Consider the following 19,532-nt stretch of genomic DNA (forward strand, 5'->3'; position numbering starts at 1 on the left):
CAGGAACTCGACCTCTGGGGCCAAAAACACGCACTTGGCCTTTTTCAGCCGCAGGCTTACCCGTTCCAATCGGCGTAGCACCTCCTCCAGGTTGCGGAGGTGTTCCTCAGTGTCTCGACCCGTTATAAGGATGTTGTCTTGGAACACGATCGTTCCAGGGATGGACTAGAGCAAGCTTTCCATGTTTCGCTGAAAAATAGCCGCTGCCGAACGAATGCCAAACAGGCACCTATTGTAAACAAATAATCCTTTGTGTGTCGTGATGGTGGTCAGAAACTTGGATTCTTCAGCCAGTTCCTGAGTCATGTAGGCCGAAGTGAGGTCCAGCTTCAGGAACAGCTTATCACCTGCCAGCGTGGCAAAAAGGTCCTCCGCTTTCGGGAGCGGTTATTGGTCTTGCAGCGGCACTCGGTTGATGGTGGCTTTGTAGTCGCCACAAATCCTGACCGAGCCATCTGCTTTGAGGACGGGAACAGTGGGACTTGCCCAGTCGCTGAATTCAACGGGCGAAATTATGCCCTCTCTGAGCAGCCTGTCCAGTTCACTTTCAATTTTCTCACGCATCACGTACGGCACCGCTCTGGCTTTGTGGTGCACTGGTCTGGCATCCGGAGTGATGTGTATCACTACTTTGGTGCCGTTGAACATTCCGACACCGGGTTGAAAGAGTGACTCGAATTTTTGTAATACCTGCGAGCATGAACTTCGCTCCACGGATGAAATGGCGTGCACATCCCCCCATTTCCAATTCATCTCAGCTAGCCAACTCCTGCCCAAGAGTGCGGGGCCATTTCCTGGAACAATCCAGAGTGGCAGCCGGTTCTGTGATCCATTATGCGTTACCACCAAGTTTGCACTGCCCAGCACTGGGATGATCTCTTTGGTGTACATACGTAGCTGCATCTCAATGCGTTCCAGTTTGGGCCTGCTAGCTGTGTGTGGCCATAGTTTCTCAAATTGTTGGGCGCTCATGAGGGACTGGCTAGCTCCGGTATCCAGCTCCATGTGCCCCGACCGGAATGCCATTCAGTAAGACTTTCATCATCATGGGTGGTGTTTTGGTGTATGAGCTGTGGACGTCGGCCACATGAACTCTCTGAACTTCAGCCTCCATGGTAGTTCCCCAGGCCTCATCCTGCATTTCAGATTCCTCGTCTGGTTCATCTGTCTCGCAGACTAGCCTCGCTACTGCCTTTTTGCACATCCTGGCCAGGTGCCCCTTGACATTACAAATCCTACAGGTGTAAAGTTGGAGCCTGCAGATTTTTGCAGTGTGTCTGCTCCCACATGTCCAACATGAGCTGAGATTGCTGTTAATAAAAGGACTATTCCCAGGCATTCCTCTCTGATGGCCCTTTTGGCTGTTTCTAAGCACTCTGATGGGGGGTGTTAATTGTTCCATCACAGGATGTATTGTTCCTCGTGATAGCGTGAATTGCCGATCCCCTTTCCATTGTCCTTGTTGCAGGCCCACCCTGGAGCTACTGGAACTAGTTGCTGCCTGGACAGTGTCAAATTGCCCTTGCCTGCCTGCCTGGACGGTGTCGAATTGCCCTTGCCTGTCTGTGGGGTTCTGTGTCATTTTTATAACATTGATTCCCTGGTTCAACGCAACTTTAAAACCAGGGCTGTGTGTGTAGATTAGCTTGGTCTCTTCTTCCCCTGCCATAAAGGTCTGAGCTATCAACGCCGCCCCTTCTAAAGTCAAATCCTGAAAATTCCAGCATGATTAATGCCCTCAATGAAAAAGTCCCTTAACATCTCCCCCCTGCAGGCATCAGAGAACTTACAGAGACTGGCCAAACGCTGCAGTTCCGCCACGAAGTCAGAGATGTTTTGACCCTCCCGATGCCGGTGAGAGTAGAACTGGTGCCGGGCCATGTGCACGCTACTTGCCGGCTTGAGATGCTCACTGATCAGCTGGCTGAGCTCTTCGAAGGACTTGTCCACTGGCTTTTGGGGTGCGAGCAGGTCTTTCATTAGCGCATACGTCTGTGGACCACAGCTGGTCAGTAGATGCGCCCTCCGCTTGTCAGCCGCTGCCTCTTCCAGCCAGTCCTTTGTGACAAAGCTCTGCTGGAGTCTTTCCACAAAGTCGTCCCAGTCCTCACCCACACAGTAGCGTCCCTCTGTGCCACCGGTGGCCATCCTCGTGGTTCGGTGATTCCCGATTCTCATCGCCAGATGTAGTGTCTCTGCACCTTGTTGCAAACTCACACGAGGCATGGATACATCAGACACGGTCACTCTGTGACCTTCACTTTATTTCCAGGACTAAAGAAAGAGTGTTGATCCTGGGTGGGACTTCCCCTTTTATACCTGGAAGCCCAAGTGAGGAGCTCACTCCCTGTGGTCAGGGTGTGCATTGCAAGGGTACAGGTACAGTATGCATGAGTTACAGTTACATACTTATAGGCATTGCAAGATGGTGAAATACATGACAGGCCCGACTCCATCCTCGGCAGTACTTGGGCAGCAAGCACCTTTGACGCTGAGAATGAGAGCTCCCGCCCGCTGCTGCCCAGATTGACGGTGTAAGTCCTTCTTTTGCTGCCAGCCGCCCTTAGAAAGACCTTTTTGCCAAAAACTCCACCCAGAGTACCGGGCCATCGGCGGTCCTTTGGGCAGCACATGCCCTTCATCAATTTTGAAGTAAACATCAGCAATGATCGACTTGATAGGTGAAACAGGCCCAAGTTGCTGAATGGCCTTCTCCTGTTCCTACGTTCCCAAGACCACTGTACTGAGTTACAAGAGGTCTTCCACTGAACCATATCCCAGCATCTTCAGGAAAGGAGAGAACAAGATTTCTGAAAAATAAAGTACTTAAACACTGATACAGGCCACTGGATTAGGTGGAGCAGGTAAAGTATTTTACCTTATGTTGGCTCCACACATTAAATAATAGTTGTGCCATGTGACACTCCATACAGGATCAGGGAGATTTGTGAAGGAGACATCACACATATCAGGAAATCAACTAAGACCGTAACCAATAACTTATTCCACTTCTAACAAAAAAAAACTGAAGTTCTTTTGTGGCCTTGCAGCTCTGACTTTTGCAATTAATTCATAGAGGCAAAATGAAGGAACACTGAGGTGAGAGCTTTCCTATTCTTGAAAATTGTGTTTGATATTCACAAAGAGTGAGAGAAATCAATAAATATAATCCCCTCAAGCAAAAATCCTTTGCAGAACTCAATTATAGAACATGTACATTTTGCACACGTTCTTATAGAAGCATTGCTAGAAAATGTGGCCTTTTCTTTGTCTGGATTGTATTCCCCAGACATCCTCCATTTATTGTGGTGAACACTTTAAAATTTGGAACACTTCATCTTTGTAATGAAAACCAGCTGATATAAACACATTGAATTATTCAACACAATCCATTTATAGATAATGAGCACAGCATTATTGAATAAAAAGATCATAGAAAAAAGCAGGAATCTGCATAAACAATTATGCAATTATAAAGCAGCGAAAGTATATAGAAATAATTTAACTGCAGTGCAGTGATATTTCCCAATAAGGTTCCTCTGACCCCATGTACCCGATGTAATGTTCCTATTATAATTCTCAATTAAATCATTTGAATCTCATTTGAATCATTCCTATTGTATGCAAACCTATTATCCTTGATAAACACAACTCATTCATAGCAATTATGTTTAACCTCTCTCGTAGTCTCCTTATGAGTATAAAGTTGCAAATTTAGTTTACCTTTTTAACTGGGTAGTTAAAAACAGATCCCAACAGTTTGTTCTTTTTCCCTTTAATATTGCAAATCTATAAATACATCTACAGTGTTTCCACTTCATCTATGCCCAATCTAATTTTCTCTGAATTATCATCACGTTCTCCTTCACGTGAATAGCAATAGCTCTTCCCAGATACTCTTTTCTATCCCAACAGAGCATGCACATATAATTTTCAGCAGAAGCCCTTTTCAGCCATGGCTGATTTTCTTTCCTCCCATACTAACCTAGGGGAATGCAGGCCTACTGCGGTACCCCTGTCACTGACCTATGCAAGAGTTCTTCTTATGTGGCTATCAGCCTTAGCTCAGTGGTAGTAATCTCAATTCTGAGTTAGAAGATCATGCATACAAACCGCACTCAGAGACTTGAGCACATAACCTAGGCTGGCACTTCAGTGCAGTACTGAGGAAGTCCTGCAATGTTTGAGGTGCCGTTTTTCAGATGTGGTGTTAAACTGTCTGTTCTCTCCAGTGGACATAAATATCCCATGGCACTATTCAAAGATGATGGAATAGTGAAGTTCTCCCAATGACCTGGATAACATTTATTCCTCAACCAACACAAAAAACAGATGATCTAGTCATTCGTTTCATTGTGGGACCTTCCTATGCACAAATTGGCTGCCGAGTTTCTCTACAGTATTCTCTACACTACAAAAATAGGTCATTGGCTGTGACAGCTTTCAGGCATCCCGAGGTCGTGAAAGGTGTTATATAAAAGCAAATTCTATCTTTTTTTTTAAAGCTGTTTAAAATAAAAAAACTGAAAACTCCAAGAAGAGCAGAGTTCTGGGGCTTTTTCTAGTTCTCATTTGTGAGTTTTCTTGCAGGACTGTTGAACGCTGGGCTTCAATCAAAGAGCACAGAACACGAACAACAGTAAAGATGAATAGAAAGCAACAGGGCACACCGGTACACTGCACCAGGGATAGATGCTCTGGTGAGGCCTTTCTGGGATTGCTTTATTGGCTTACTGGCAAGAGACAACAGTGCTGAGGAGCAGAGGCATGAAATGAAAAGTTGAAATCAATTTGATGCAATATATCTCGAGGACATTTTAGAAATAAAACCAATAAATCTCGGCACACCTAGATTTTCTGTAACGAGGTAGGAATCCCTGAAGTCGCTCATACGAAAGCCAATGACATCAATAAAATTCTCAACCGTTTGCATCACTTCCTTTGTGTTTGGCCCAGTCTGTAAGAGAAAATGAAATATTACATGAATTATAGTAGTCAGATACTCAAAATGTAATATTTCAAGAGACAACTCTCTTTAAAAAAAACAGTTCAATTAATTGACAACCAGCGTCCATTTTGGAAGTACAGAATGGCAGCTGTCACCTACAGTTTTGAGGGCTGTTTCTCAATCATAATAATGGGAACTCCAACTTACGGAGTTCCCATTATTATGAATGAGAATATACTATACCTGATTGGTGCCCAGAGCCATGTGACTCCAGCTCCAAGCCTGCGCACGTCCCGATGTGCATGCGCCGCGAAGCATAGTCAGGAGAGACCTCAGGACTGGGATCTTGCGTGGGCGCAGCAGCTTCAGGTAGGTGCGCTTCTTTTTTCTGGAACGCCCGCGGGAAGGAGAAACCGGGATTTCTGGACCATTTACATTCTTGCTTTGCTCTCCCTTTGCACCAGCATTAATGACCGTGTCTTCAACCACCAAACTCGCACCCCCTGGATCTCCCTGCCTAAACCCTTCCGCTTTTCTTCCTTAAAACCCACCTATGTGACCTCTCTTAATATCTCCTCCTTTGGCTTGAACCCACAACCTTCTGACTCAAAGGCGAGTGTGCTACCAACTGAGCCACAGCAGCGAGAGAGAGAGAGAGAGAGAAAGAAAAAGAACTGACAGAAAAGTAGGATAAGAATTCACAAAGGTGAAAGGCTTACTGGTATCCGTATCCTTACAGGGTGTGGGAATATTTTTGTGGCAGTTGATTTTTTTTTTTTTAAGTTCAATGTTTTAAGAACCATTGAATTAAATTGTTTCAGAATTTTGTAGGTGGCCATATGCCCGTACTCTTGTATAGAAAGTCAGATTTGAAGCTTCAACCATTATCTATATACATTGATGGAATAACAAATATTAAATTTTCCTCACCTCATACACCTCCTTCTGTCCCTCTCTTGCCCAGCTTTTTTCCAATTTTCTTCCCATATCCCCCGCCCCACCCCCCCCCCTCTACTTGAAGATGCTAACTTATGCTGGGGTATAATTCCATGGGCATCAGTTCTTCAGTATCTTACCCAAATAATCATTCTTCATGAGTGAGCCTGGAAATTAATGTTGGCAGACTATTCAACTGCAGGGGCATCACAACCAAATCTCTCACACACACACACACACACACACACACATACACTTTCTAGAAGGGGTAGTAATCAAGCAAGAACCATGGCCAATATTTCTCTACTTAACCCAAGGATACTGAGGCCAACGATTTTTTTGTATGTATGTTGAAGTCTGACAAAATAGGACTGGGCTTGTCTGCAATGCCCCCCAGAGTTGGGTAGCTTACTGACATTGTCTAGGCTCAAAAGTGAAGGATGGTCACTTGCGGGATTTATTGAAGGGTTACCCTTGGAGGCATACCGCTGCAAGACTTACATACAATGGGAGAAAACTACAAGAAAAAAAGACTGAAATCAGTGAAAAGAAAACACATGTAAATAGTTTGAATTAATTTAGAAATTAAATTACACAGTAAATGTGAACAAGTAAAATAACACAACGTCAATATGAAAAGTTCCGCGTCATCCTGCGTTCATGTAAAAATGGTTGTTGTGGCTCTCAGTTTTTTGTTCTCGTCTAACCCAATCACTTTTGTGAGTGGTTCCTTTCGATGAAGCGGTCTTGGTTAGTCTCTGCTCTTTCTTGATTCGTTACCAGGCAACACACACTTAACAGTGATTACAGAACATATATAGTAGAAAATCTCATTACCAACCATTCTCACTTTGAGCTACCTCATCCATGATAGTAACCATGGCAGCAGAACACTTGGCTGCATATACTCAGATATATCAGAACTGTTAATAATTTTCTTCCATTGACACTTTTTATCCAATAAAGTGCAATCCTAGAAGGCTAAGAACTTTAACCATTTTGTTCCCACAAAAGCAGATGAAAGCATTGTTTGTCTCTGCTGAAACTATTGCCAAGCCATTTTCAGTCAAAAGCCCGCTGCGTCGAAAAAAATAAATTTGTTGAACTTGAACTTGAATTTAAATTCGACTCATGTTTTAAAGAGTGAGCATAATCATTAGCATCTCTTTAAAATCTCTTGGCTGAAATTTTTGTGTTTTCCTCTGGGCCCCAAAATCCACGTGCCTCTGCAGGTGCAGCAGAGTGCGGATGCCTCCTAGCTCTGCTCTAGATTCCACCAAAGTATCTGGGGTCAGGCCAGGATCATCGCTTTAAAATTTTGGGTGGACATCCATGCTAATAAAGATGTACCTTGGAAGCCTAATGAGATAGTTGATGGGATACCAGACAGTTGTTGGGTAATGTAGCCAGTGAGTCCCACCAAATGTTGAAACTTCTCCCGCTTATCAGCATCCTTTATAAGAGAACCAATCTGAAAAATTGATATGAATTAATTCAGGGGACTTGAACATGGGCCACGACAGGTGCCTGTTTGACCCCACTTCCTGGGAATTGATTTCTTTCTGTCATCCAGATTACTGTATGGATAGGGGATGAGAACCACAGGAATATCAGTGAGGAAAATTGTTCCATTGGCCCCGCCTCCTTGTGACATAAGGGACATGTGCGGCAGATGTAAAATCATGACTGCTCTTCTATTGGCGGAGATTGACTGTTTTCAAGTTTGACCCGATTTTCCTCCCCCACCAAGCTTGTTGTGCCAGTGTTACCCTCCCATTATGTCTTGGCCCCAGGGGAAATTTAGGGCCTTTTGGGGGTGAAATTGGCATGCTGTGTGCCTCCCATTAGCGCCTCCAGGGGGCACAAATGTGTTTTTGCCCGAGCCGAGGCGGGTGGGGGGGGAGGGGTGAGGGCGTTGCTACCAGCTCCAAAGAAATGGCGCGGGATTTAGTGGAGGCACAAAACTGGTAGCACCCTGTTCACGCCGATAGTGCCCTGGGCTGCTGAGCCTCTGGCAATGATATCATCGCTGTACACAGCGCCCCCTTTTCGCCCCATGGCAAAAATTGGGCAGCTCACCATGAGGCTGCCGTGGGTGATGTCAGCACCAGCCTCGCAGGTTGCAAACCGAGCCACGCTCCACTTGTGGGGTGAAAGTTAAAGGGGAGGTGCGCGCCGCCATTTTTAATTTTTGCCTGACTTACTGGTCCAGGCTCCGTGAGTTTTTCTGCAGGGTTCATGCCACGATGGTGCAGCCCTGCACTCTGTTTCGGTGCCGGGCTGCGGCCACGGCATCCCTCATCGCCGGTGGCCTAGTGGAAGTCCCTCAAAGCCATGTAGAGCTTGCAGTGTGCCCTCCCCTTTAACGAAAGGGTAGAGCCCTGTGATCGCGTCAGCGCTACGTGGAGAGGCTGCGTAGCGCGCTCTGACTTTCGCTCAGTGAGCGCCTCAACATTGCACTCCCCTTCCTCTCGGGGGCGGTAACCTGAATTTAGCTCACGGGGCGGGACTTCCTTGCCCGGTGCAGGAAGTCTTGCCTCGCGAAGGTTACGCCCCTAAACGGGACAAAATGCAATTCTGCCCCCTTTATCTTTAGCATTCAGGCTACCCAAGATTGATTTTAACTCAGACGTACTTTAAAATTCACATCTTGGTTATCCGTGTTTCTTGCTCCTTTATTATATTTTACGAAGTATTTATGTTTAGGTAATACCTCAAAGGGGCAAAATTTCCAGTATTGCCTAGTTCCAGAAAAGTTGCAAATATGTATGCAGCAGTACATTTATGATTTTAAAGGAAGAAAGAAGCAGACAGAAAGAAGGAAAGAAAGTTAGAAAAGAACAAACTGCCTTGAATGTAATAGCATCTTATCACATCTCTCAGGGCATCCCAAAGTACATCACATCCAATGAATTATTTTTGAATTATTTTGCAGTCAGTTTTCAGTCGACAAACTATGAAATAGTGAACATCAAAAACCTTCCCGAGAGTGAGGTATTCAGGAGAAGTGTTCTCTGGCTGCACTATACTAGCGGTGAACCTGCATTCATTAATGCCCATGCTTCTTTTCATCTACTGACCAGTTTTCAAAAGTAAGATAGGGCAAAATATTGACTGGGGAAAAGTCAAATGCAGACTTCAAAAATCATTTGTCAGATTTTTGACTCAGCCTCTACACGATGTTTGTGTGTGCAGTTGTTACATTTAAGTCAGAGAAAACAATTTCTGTTCTTCAACATTAGAGCCATTGCTGTAATACGAACAGCCCAATCACAACATGGGTGCCATCATGAACAACTACAGAGGATTGATCCTATGCAGTCAGTTCAGTGAAGCAATAGAAGATTGTTTTAACATCGCTTTTTTGCTTTAAAATTTTCATTTCTTACCAGCTGCGCTTCTTTCCATCTTGGCCTATTTTCTTCTGATAATAAATTGCTCACTATCTGAACAAAATTCTGCAACACAAAAGGAGGAATGTAAGATTAATGATAAAAGAGCACCTCAAAGGAAAAATATATATTTGCTAGAAACTTTAGTCTTCTCTTCAAGGTGATAATCAATAGTGCTGGGGCGAGAAACATTTTTTTGTACCCAATGTCAGCATCCAGCATTCAAATGTCAGGTTAGCTGCAGGGTAAATGCCTCTCTCAGTGCATCAATTGTGGGCTTCAAACACAACCTCACAAGAGCTGTCCCTAAAGCACCAATTTCTGTTTCACACACGCACACAACTCATCCTTGTGGGTTTGTCTGAGTGAATCAGTCAATTGAAGGTTCCCAAAGACCAAATTAGGATTAGGTCCAAAATCATTAACTAAGTCATTTTACTTCAAAACAGTTTTTTATATATTAGGTACAAAGCAAGTTAGAACATTGTCATTTCAATTCTTGGCACAAAAGTCTCCTCAGTCTACGGCCTGTTAGACTACAATAGTTAAAGTGAGTCACAGGCCTGGAATTTCCTTGGGCCTGCTCACACTCCATCTCTGTAACTATGCCAGAAGTGCAACCCCTTTCTCACAAGTACGGGTTGAAAAGCACATAATCAAGGTCTAAAGTGCAGAGTTGGATTGTATACTCGAGGGGCTATAAATGGGAGTGAGTAGGGAACTTCTATCCCATACCCCTTCCATCAACTATCACATATTACTAACCTGGATATCTGCAGAGACAGGAGTGTAATAAGTTCTGCGGAAGATTTCGGTCATGTTCTTCAAAATGTCAATTAAGGCTAAGATGTCTCCACTGTAGCTGGTCCCTCCCCCGGAAGTATCTGCCAGCTTTCTTATGATTGCTGACACTCCTTCTCCCATTAACCCTCGCTGGGCCTTTGACAGGTGTTCCCTTGTCTGCAGGTTAAAGAAACATTCTGCATAATACACAAAACTGGGCGAAGATATGCAAAATCTTAGGAGTATAAACTTATTTCATACACGTGTCCTTTTTCATATGTTCTTCATGGAATTAATAAGGTGTGCAGCTAATAGCCATGAAAATATCAGGAAGTACTACACAACAATCTGATCAAAGGGGCAGTAAACAATGGTTGTGGTTAGGTGAGTACAGATATTTTTCATACTTGCGACACTCTTTATTTTTAAAGCACTTAATCGTGCAATATTGTTTCCCCTCAATTTAATCTTTTTTCATTTCTTCAAACACAAACACTACCTTTATCATGTTATAAAAGTAGAATGTATGTGGGATGTATATTACTTCAATCTGTGCCCCTTGTGGGCTGTACTTGTTAGATAAATAGAGATATTAAACATCTATCTCACACTCATCAACGATCTCACAATGAGCCGCCAAGCCTTGCATTGTTTGTTGACTCTAATCTAATCATGCGGCCATTTTATTTGAAGGAGAACATTGCTTATATATAGGAATATGAAATACATTCAATGTTAATTGTCACCAAAACACTGCACAAATAAAAGTGTTCCTAATTCTACTCAATTATACTCCTACACTCTGGAATTCCCTCACAAATCTACTTCACCTTGTTACCTCTCTCCCTGTCTTCAAAAGCCTCCTGAAAAATGTTTTCTCTGACTGCACCTTCAGTAAAACCCTCCCAACATGTCTTAATGTCCTGCTGGATGATCACCTGTCCTTTTGTAAAGTTTCTCCACAAGAGGGGAGCTATATAAAAGGAAGTGTCATGTATATATGCTTGGGGTTACTAGCCACCAGGCAGCGCCACTGTCGGAGGTCATTGGGCTGTACGCACGTGTGTGCGGCCCAGGTATAAAGGGCAAGCCATCATGTAATGTGATCACTTTGGGCCCTAATAAAGCAGAGCCAGGTTTGTACCTGTGTTAGTTTACAGTATTCAGGCTATCGAGTTATTACATCCACAACATTTGGCGACGAGGTAACTTAGGAACCTTCGCATGCAAAATGAGCACAATTGGAATTCTGGAAAGATTCATGGAGGGAGAGGACTGGTCAGATTTTGTAGCTCACCTGGACCAGTACTTCGTGGCCAACAAACTGGAGGAACCCACTGATGCAGTTAGGCGCAGGGCGGTCTTCCTCACGGTTTGCGGTCCGAAAATCTATGGACTCAAAGAAACTTCTCTAGCCTACAAGTCCAACAGACAAGGACTATGAGGAATTGTGTGCTCTGGTACGTGACTATCTCAAACAGAAGAAGGCATCATCATTTCACGATATCAATTCTACAAGCCGTTCGTTCTGAGGGCCAGGATTTGTCGGAATTCGTTGCCGACCCAAGACGTCTAGCTGGACTGTGTAAGTTCGAAAACGCATTGGGAGACATGCTGCGGTACTTCTTTGTAATCGGCATCAACCACGAGGTGATCCTGCGTAAGCTACTGGCGGCGGAGACGCTGGATTTGAGCAAGGCCATCACGATTCCCCAGGCATGCATGATGACAGACAAAAACTTAAAGCAGATATCATCGAAAAATCGGAAGTCGGCAAGTACTGTAGCCAAGATTGTATCGTCGTTTGGCAGAGCTGTATATGGCAGGGTCTACTCGACTGCGTATGCGAAACCTGTGGCTACCCAAAGTCCGCCAATGGGAATGAATCCGATTTCACGGTGTTGGCGTTGTGGGGGCAATCATCAGCCTCATCAGTGTTGGTATAAACAGTACATTTGTAAAGGCTGTTCGAGACTGGGGCATCTCCAGCGCATGTGTCCGCAACTGAGCAAGCGTGCTGCGACACACCACATGGAGGATGATGACCAGTATAGCGCGGATCCAGATATGCAATCCGAGATACCAGAGGAGGAAGTATATGGACTGTTGTCGTTCCTAACAAAAAGCCAACTGATAATGATTAATGTGAAACTTAACAGTGTGCCGGGACCGATGGAAAGCCCGGAACGTCTCAATTTGTAAAAAGACTGTTGCTAATATCTTAAAGTGGGATATTGTCATGTATCTATGCTTGGGGTTGCTAGCCACCAGGCGGTGCCACTGTCGGAGGTCATTGGGCTGTACGCACGTGTGTGCGGCCCAGGTATAAAAGGCAAGCCATGATGTATGTAATCACTTTGGGCCCTAATAAAGCAGAGCCAGGTTTGTACCTGTGTTAGTTTACAGTATTCAGGCTATCGAGTTATTACATACATAACAATAAGTTGTTGTTGTTTGACTGGGACAAGCTTTAGGGAGGGATCTAGTGAAAATGTCCTCTGTCACCTTGTGAAAAGAATTTGTTGTGAGCAGGCTCCAGGGGTGTTTGAACAAGATCGGTTTCTGGGGCAGATAGCTGTAAAAACTCAAGGCTTCCTGCCATCAGGCAGCATCGGAGCATGACCTACTGAGTCTTTGCCGCATTTTCTGTTCTTACTTCAGATTTCCAGCATCTACAACATTTTTCTTTTCATTTCCTGTCAGCATATTGGCCACCTTGGAAGTAAATTTCTTTGGTTATTGTGTGAGCCCATTATTTTCGAATGCATTAATGATACTACTATACACAGAAACTGGAGAAATTCATCCCATCAGCAAAGTTTGTACCACTCCCGATGTGATATTTGCTACAATCTAAATTTCTGCTATATGGAACTAGCTATATATTTTTTTCCACCAAAGCTATGATTGCTGGTGTGAATTGCATCATCACCTTACCTCAGTGCCCCAGGGATAGGAATAGCTCGTGATCCCACTCCTGGTTTGTATCCAGTCACCCCCTACTGCAAAATGCATCAAGTTTGGCTACAATTCCCTCCACGGTTAAATACTCTGCTGACACTCACTACTGGTACAATGTCTCAAATCTGGTAACCTTGGGAGGTTCCAACACCTGCTCCATACCCAGTCTTTACACTGATGCACCTCTATCGAATTTTTGCAGTAACTCCACTTTCTTGGCAATTGACAACAAATTTGCACTATTACCCATTGGGGTATCTGTTGGCCTTTCTGACACGGTTGCAATGGCAAACAACACAAATTCACAATAAATCACGATAAACACCACAGCGTCCGAAGAGCGTACCGTATGCTACCGAGACAGACAAAGTACTAATGGTGGCGTGAGTCAGGTCGGGTCGGGTCGGGTCGAGGGTCATTCGGCAAGGCTCGGACTGATCGCATGCCATTTAAAGCATAGGGGCAAAGCCAATAACTAGTCTGGCCTGCTGGTTTTTGGACGATAATTCCAGATTTTATTTTACTGAATATCAAATGGGATTTTCTCAAAAATGTCCGATTTGCAGTGGATTTGAGATGTTGTACCGTATAAAGGCTTGCATTTGTGGCCTCTTAGGTAGTGTAGATGGGTAAACAAAGGTCCATTGGCCAGCATGAATCAGGAGACAAGAAGAAAAGTGGAGAATATATCTCTATCTAACTATCTCTCTGTTAAAAGTCTTACAATCACTTGTACTTCCTGTGTCACACCTGTGTGATAGTTGGCAATGCCCGCTGTTAAGTTCAGAATAACGCCACGAGACTGTTTTGTAAGCTCAAGCCATTGTGACCTTTGTCTCTTTGATATAACTCCAAAGTGATATAGCAGCATGGTGGACTGCCTTTTACATCTGCTTGCTCCCGGGCACACAGGTGATCCATAGGTCTCCCATAGGTGTGCCCCCTCGTGACCTATGGATCACTTAGGTGAGGTTCATATACATAACATCACTTCCCTCCAACGTCTTGAGTACAAGTTATTTACAGGTTGAGGCGATCTGGCACTCTGTGCCCCCGGGTCGATCGCCTGAGTTGAAGTCCTGGCATGGGTGAGTTGATCGGATCATTGCTGCACGGCAGCGCGGCTGGTCTGATCGGACTGTTGGGCAAGGTGGGTTCATCCTCATGGTTGACAGCGAGGTCAATTGCTGGTTGGGTGTGTGTTGGTGGATCATAGATGGTAAGGTCTTCTTCAAACTGTTCTTGGTTGTCCGTGAATCGCAGTTTGGTCTGACCCAAGTGCTTTCTGCACATTTGCCCATTCAACAATTTCCCAACAAACACTCTATTCCCCTCCTTGGCTAAAACAGTGCCAGCAGTCCACTTGGGACCATGACCATAATTTAGAACAAACACCAGATCATTAACCTCAATGTCATGCGATACTGCCGCACGATCGTGGTACACGTTATGCCGGTGCTGCCGGGTTTCTACGTGATCATTGAGATCCGGGTGGACTAAGGAGAGCCTGGTTTTGAATGCTTTCTTCAATAACAATTCTGCAGGGGAGCGAGTGGGGGCACGTCCGGTAACTGAGCAGGACCCGAGATAACCGGGTATGCAAGGAGCCGTCCGTTACGCATTTCAAGCTCTGCTTGATGGTTTGGACTGCCCGTTCTGCTTGGCCATTGGCTGCGGGCTTAAATGGAGCAGACCTGACATGCTTAATGCCATTGCGGGTCATGAACTCGTTGAATTCCGAGCTGATGAAACATGTCCATTGTCACTGACAAGGATGTCGGGCAAATCATGGTTTGCGAACATGGCCCTAAGGCTTTCAATGGTGGCAATGGACATACATGATAACATTATTATACACTCAATCCATTTTGAATAAGTGTCCACTGCTACTAGAAACATCTTCCCTAGAAAAGAGCCAGCAAAATCTACGTGGACCCTGGACCACGGTTTAGAGGACCATGACCTCAGGCTCAGGGGGCCTCCCTGGGTGTATTGCTCAACTGTGAGGAAATGTTACATTGGTGTACGCATGACTCCAATTCGGAGTCAATGTCGGGCCACCAAACGTGCGACCTGGCGATAGCCTTCATCATGACTATGCCTGGGTGGGTACGATGTAGGTCACGTATAAACGTTTCCCTGCCTTTTTTTTGGCAAAACCACACAATTCCCCGATAGGAGACAATCCAATTGGATGGACAATTCGTCCTTACGTTGGTGAAATGGCTTAATTTCATCTTGCATTTCCCAGGGAATTGCTGACCAGCTTCCATTGAGGATGCCGTTTTTTACTAGTGATAGCACAGGGTCTTGGCTAGTCCAGGTCCTGATCTGGCGAGCCATGACGGGTGACCCCTCGCTCTCAAAAGCATCCATTACCAGAAGCAGGTCTGCGGGTTGCGCCATTTCCACCCCGGTGGTGGGCAATGGCAGCCGACTGAGGGCATCAGCGCAATTCTCAGTGTCTGGTCTGTGGGAGATTACATATGCAGACAATGTTAGTGCCCACCTTTGGATGCGGGACGAAGCATTGGTGTTGATATCTTTGCTTTGAGAGCAGTGAAGTAAGCGGTTTGTGGTCGGTTTCGAGCTCGAACTGGAGACCAAATAGATATTGGTGCATTCTCTTAACCCCGTATACACATGCCAACACTTCTTTCTCAACCATACTGTAGGCTCTTTCAGCCTTGGATAAACTTCTGGACGCATATGCAACCGGTTGCAGTTTGTCTGACACATTTGCTTGCCGTAACACACAACCGACCCCGTACGATGACGCATCACAAGCTAGTACTAAATGTTTACATGGGTCATACAATACAAGTAACTTGTTAGAGCATAGCAGGTTTCTGGCCTTATTAAAGGATGTCTCTCAAGATTTACACCAAACCCAATCATCACCCTTGCGTAGCAATAAATTCAAAGGTTCCAGCAAAGTGCTCAACCTGGGTAGAAAGTTACCAAAATAGTTGAGGAGTCCCAGGAACGAACGCAGCTCCGTCACATTCTGTGGTCTGGGTGCATTCTTGATGGTCTCCATCTTGGGGTTAGTGAGTCTGATGCCGTCTGCCGCAATCTGTCTCCCCAGAAATTCGACCACTGGCGCCAGGAAAACACATTTGGAACGTTTCAGCCTGAGTCCCACTCTGTCCAGTCACTTTAGAACCTCTTCCAAGTTGTGCAAGTGTTCGGTGGTGTTGCGACCAGTGATCAAGATGTCGTCTTAGAACACCACGGTGCATGGAACTGATTTCAGCAGACTCTCCAGATTCCTCTGTAAGATAGCCGAAGCCGAGTGAATCCCAAAGGGGCATCTGTAATACACGAATAGTGCGTGTTGATGCACGTCAACTTCTTTGATGGTTCAGCCAGCTCCTGTGTTATGTAAGCAGAGGTTAAGTCGAGCTTGGTGAATGACTTTCCCCCTGCTAGCATTGCGAATAAGTTCTCTGCTTTGGGTAGTGGGTACTGGTCCTGTAACGAGACTCGGTTGATCGTCACCTTGTAGACCCCGCAGATTCTGACCGTCCCATCGCTCTTTAGCACTGGTACAATTGTACTGGCCCACTCATTGAACTCGACTGGTGATATGATTCCTTCTCGTTGAAGTCTGTCCAGTTCGAATCTCGATTTTCTCTCACATCATATATAGGATTGCTGGGGCCTTGTGATGAATGTGCCGTGCCCCAGGAACAAGATGGATTTGCACCTTGGCACCTGTGAAACTGCCGATGCCTAGCTTGAATAATGCTGGGAATTTCTTTAGCACCTGGGCGCATGGGGCGTCATCCACCGAAGACAGTGCTTTGATGTCGTCCCGGTTCCATCGGATCTTGCCTAGCCAGCTTCTGCCAAACAGCATTGGGCCATCGCCTGATACAATCCATAGTGGTAAATCATTCACCATTCTGTCGTACGATACTTTCACTGCCACATTGCCGATAACAGGCATGAATTCTTTGTGTAAGAGCGCAGCGTTGTGTGAATCAGGCTCAGTTTTGGCCTCTGTGCCTTGTTGCTGCACAGTTTCTCAAAAGCCTTCTGGCTCATTGACTCGCCCCCGTGTCCAATTCCATGGAGGCTGGAATGCCGTTAAGTTTGACTTTTAACATTATCGGAGGGCTTTTGGTGGTGAAGGTGTGTACCCCATACACGTCCTCTTCATCCTCAGGTTGAGTTGCCTCTCCTGCTCGTTCAGTGTGATCGCTGGATCGGTCAGCTTCTGCTGACTCTGCCACGTAGTGAGTTAGAGGTCGCTTGCACATTCGCTGGAGGTGCCCCATTGTTCCACAGCCCTTGCACAAATAGTGCTTGAATCGACATTGATGGGCTCTATGACTGCTCCCGCAGCGCCAGCATGGTGTTAATGGATTCGCATTAGCACTCCACAGCGGCCTCTGAGACACGCTAGGCCTGGCCTCTGCGGTCGTGTGGGCCTTACTATGTACAGTTCTGCCTGCTGAAGACATTATTTTATGTACAATACTTGCCAGTGAGCTACGATGCTGTGAAGGTATCTGTTGGTGAGAGGGGAGCAGCCTATAAAAGCCCAGCGGGAGATCGAGAGCCAGCGGCAGTTGGTGAGACGCGGGAGCAGCCTATCAAAAGGCAGCTACAGTGGGAGATCGAGAGCCAGCGGCAGTTTGTGAGAGGCGGGAGCGACCTATCAAAAGCCCAGCGGGAGATCGAGAGCCAGCGGCAGTTGGTGAGAGGGGAGCAGCCTATAAAAGGCCCAGCGGGAGATCGAGAGCCAGCGGCAGTTGGTGAGAGGGGAGCGACCTATAAAAGGCCCAGCGGGGGATCGAGAGCCAGCGGCAGTTGGTGAGACACGGGAGCAGCCTATAAAAGGCCCAGCGGGAGATCGAGAGCCAGCGGCAGTTGGTGAGACGCGGGAGCAGCCTATCAAAAGGCAGCTACAGCGGGAGATGGAGAGCCAGCGTACCGGTGCAGCTACAGCGGGAGAGAAAGCAAAATAGAAGTAGAAAGTAATCAAAAAGTGACGTCACAGCCAATGGGGTAAGTGATTGGCTGGTGATTGGTGAGTAGCTTTTCTTTTATTTTTTATATCAGTAAGTGAACTGTAACATTGTTATTACCAATTTAAGGGTATCTAAGGTTAAGACATGGCAGGAGAGCTCGGCCATGTGATATGCTCCTCCTGTACCATGTGGGAACTCGGGGACACTTCCGGTGTCCCTGGGCGCTACGTGTGTGGGAAGTGTATCCGCCTCGAGCGGATCCGCGTTGCGGAATTGGAGCTGAGGGTGGATTCACTCTGGAGCATCCACGATGCTGAGAATGACGTGAGTATCACGTGTAGTGAGTTGGTCTTACCACAGGAGAAGGGTCCACAGCCAGATAGGGAATGGAAGACCAGCAGGAAGAGCAGTGCAAGAAAGATAGTGCAGGGGTCCCCTGTGGTCATCCCCCTGCAAAACAGATACACTGCTTTGAGTACTGTTGGGGAGGATGACTCATCAGGGGAGGGCAGCAGCAGCCAAGTTCATGGCACCGTAGGTGGCTCTGCTGCAAAGGAGGGCAGGAAAAAGATTGGGAGCGCGATAGTGATAGGGGATTCGATGGTGAGGGGAATAGATAGGCGTTTCTGCGGACGCAACCGAGACTCCAGGATGGTATGTTGCCTCCCTGGTGCAAGGGTCAAGGATGTCTCGGAGCGGGTGCAGGACATTCTGAAATGGGAGGGAGAACAGCCAGTTGTCGTGGTGCACATTGGTACCAACGACATAGGTAAAAAAAGGGATGAGGTCCTACGAAAAGAATTTAAGGAGCTAGGAGCTAAATTAAAAAGTAGGACCTCAAAAGTAGTAATCTCGGGATTGCTACCAGTGCCACGTGCTAGTCAGAGTAGGAATCGCAGGATAGCGCAGATGAATATATGGCTAGAGCAGTGGTGCAGCAGGGAGGGATTCAAATTCTTGGGGCATTGGAACCGGTTCTGGGGGAGGTGGGACCAATACAAACCAGACGGTCCGCACCTGGGCAGGACCGGAACCAATGTCCTAGGGGGAGTGTTTGCTAGTGCTGTTGGGGAGGAGTTAAACTAATATTGCAGGGGGATGGGAACCTATGCAGGGAGACGGAGGGAGACAAAAATGAGGCAAAAGCAAAAGACAGAAAGGAGATGAGGAAAAGTGGAGGGCAGAGAAACCCAAGGCAAAGAACAAAAAGGGTCACTGTACAGCAAAATTCTAAAAGGACAAAGGGTGTTAAAAAAGCAAGCCTGAAGGCTTTGTGTCTTAATGCAAGGAGTATCCACAATAAGGTGGATGAATTAACTGTGCAAATAGATGTTAACAAATATGATGTGATTGGGATTACGGAGACGTGGCTCCAGGATGATCAGGGCTGGGAACTCAACATCCAGGGGTATTCAACATTCAGGAAGGATAGAATAAAAGGAAAAGGAGGTGGGGTAGCATTGCTGGTTAAAGAGGAGATTAATGCAATAGTTAGGAAAGACATTAGCTTGGATGATGTGGAATCTATATGGG

General features: G+C 46.0%; 1 protein-coding gene across 1 annotated transcript in view; it reads right to left on the reverse strand.

Moving 5' to 3' along the window:
* Positions 1 to 19,532, reverse strand: part of adgrb1a (adhesion G protein-coupled receptor B1a) — a 691,398-nt gene that overhangs the window by 360,151 nt on the left and 311,715 nt on the right. Inside the window, exons 10-12 of the mRNA XM_070888471.1 lie at positions 10,042 to 10,236; positions 9,274 to 9,342; positions 4,849 to 4,957 (exon numbers count right to left, since the gene is read on the reverse strand). Of these exons, the coding sequence (XP_070744572.1) occupies positions 4,849 to 4,957; positions 9,274 to 9,342; positions 10,042 to 10,236 (373 nt within the window). The remainder of the gene's footprint in view (positions 1 to 4,848; positions 4,958 to 9,273; positions 9,343 to 10,041; positions 10,237 to 19,532) is intronic.

Source organism: Pristiophorus japonicus, chromosome 1 (genome assembly GCF_044704955.1).
Source record: "Pristiophorus japonicus isolate sPriJap1 chromosome 1, sPriJap1.hap1, whole genome shotgun sequence".
Classification (NCBI taxonomy): domain Eukaryota; kingdom Metazoa; phylum Chordata; class Chondrichthyes; family Pristiophoridae; genus Pristiophorus; species Pristiophorus japonicus.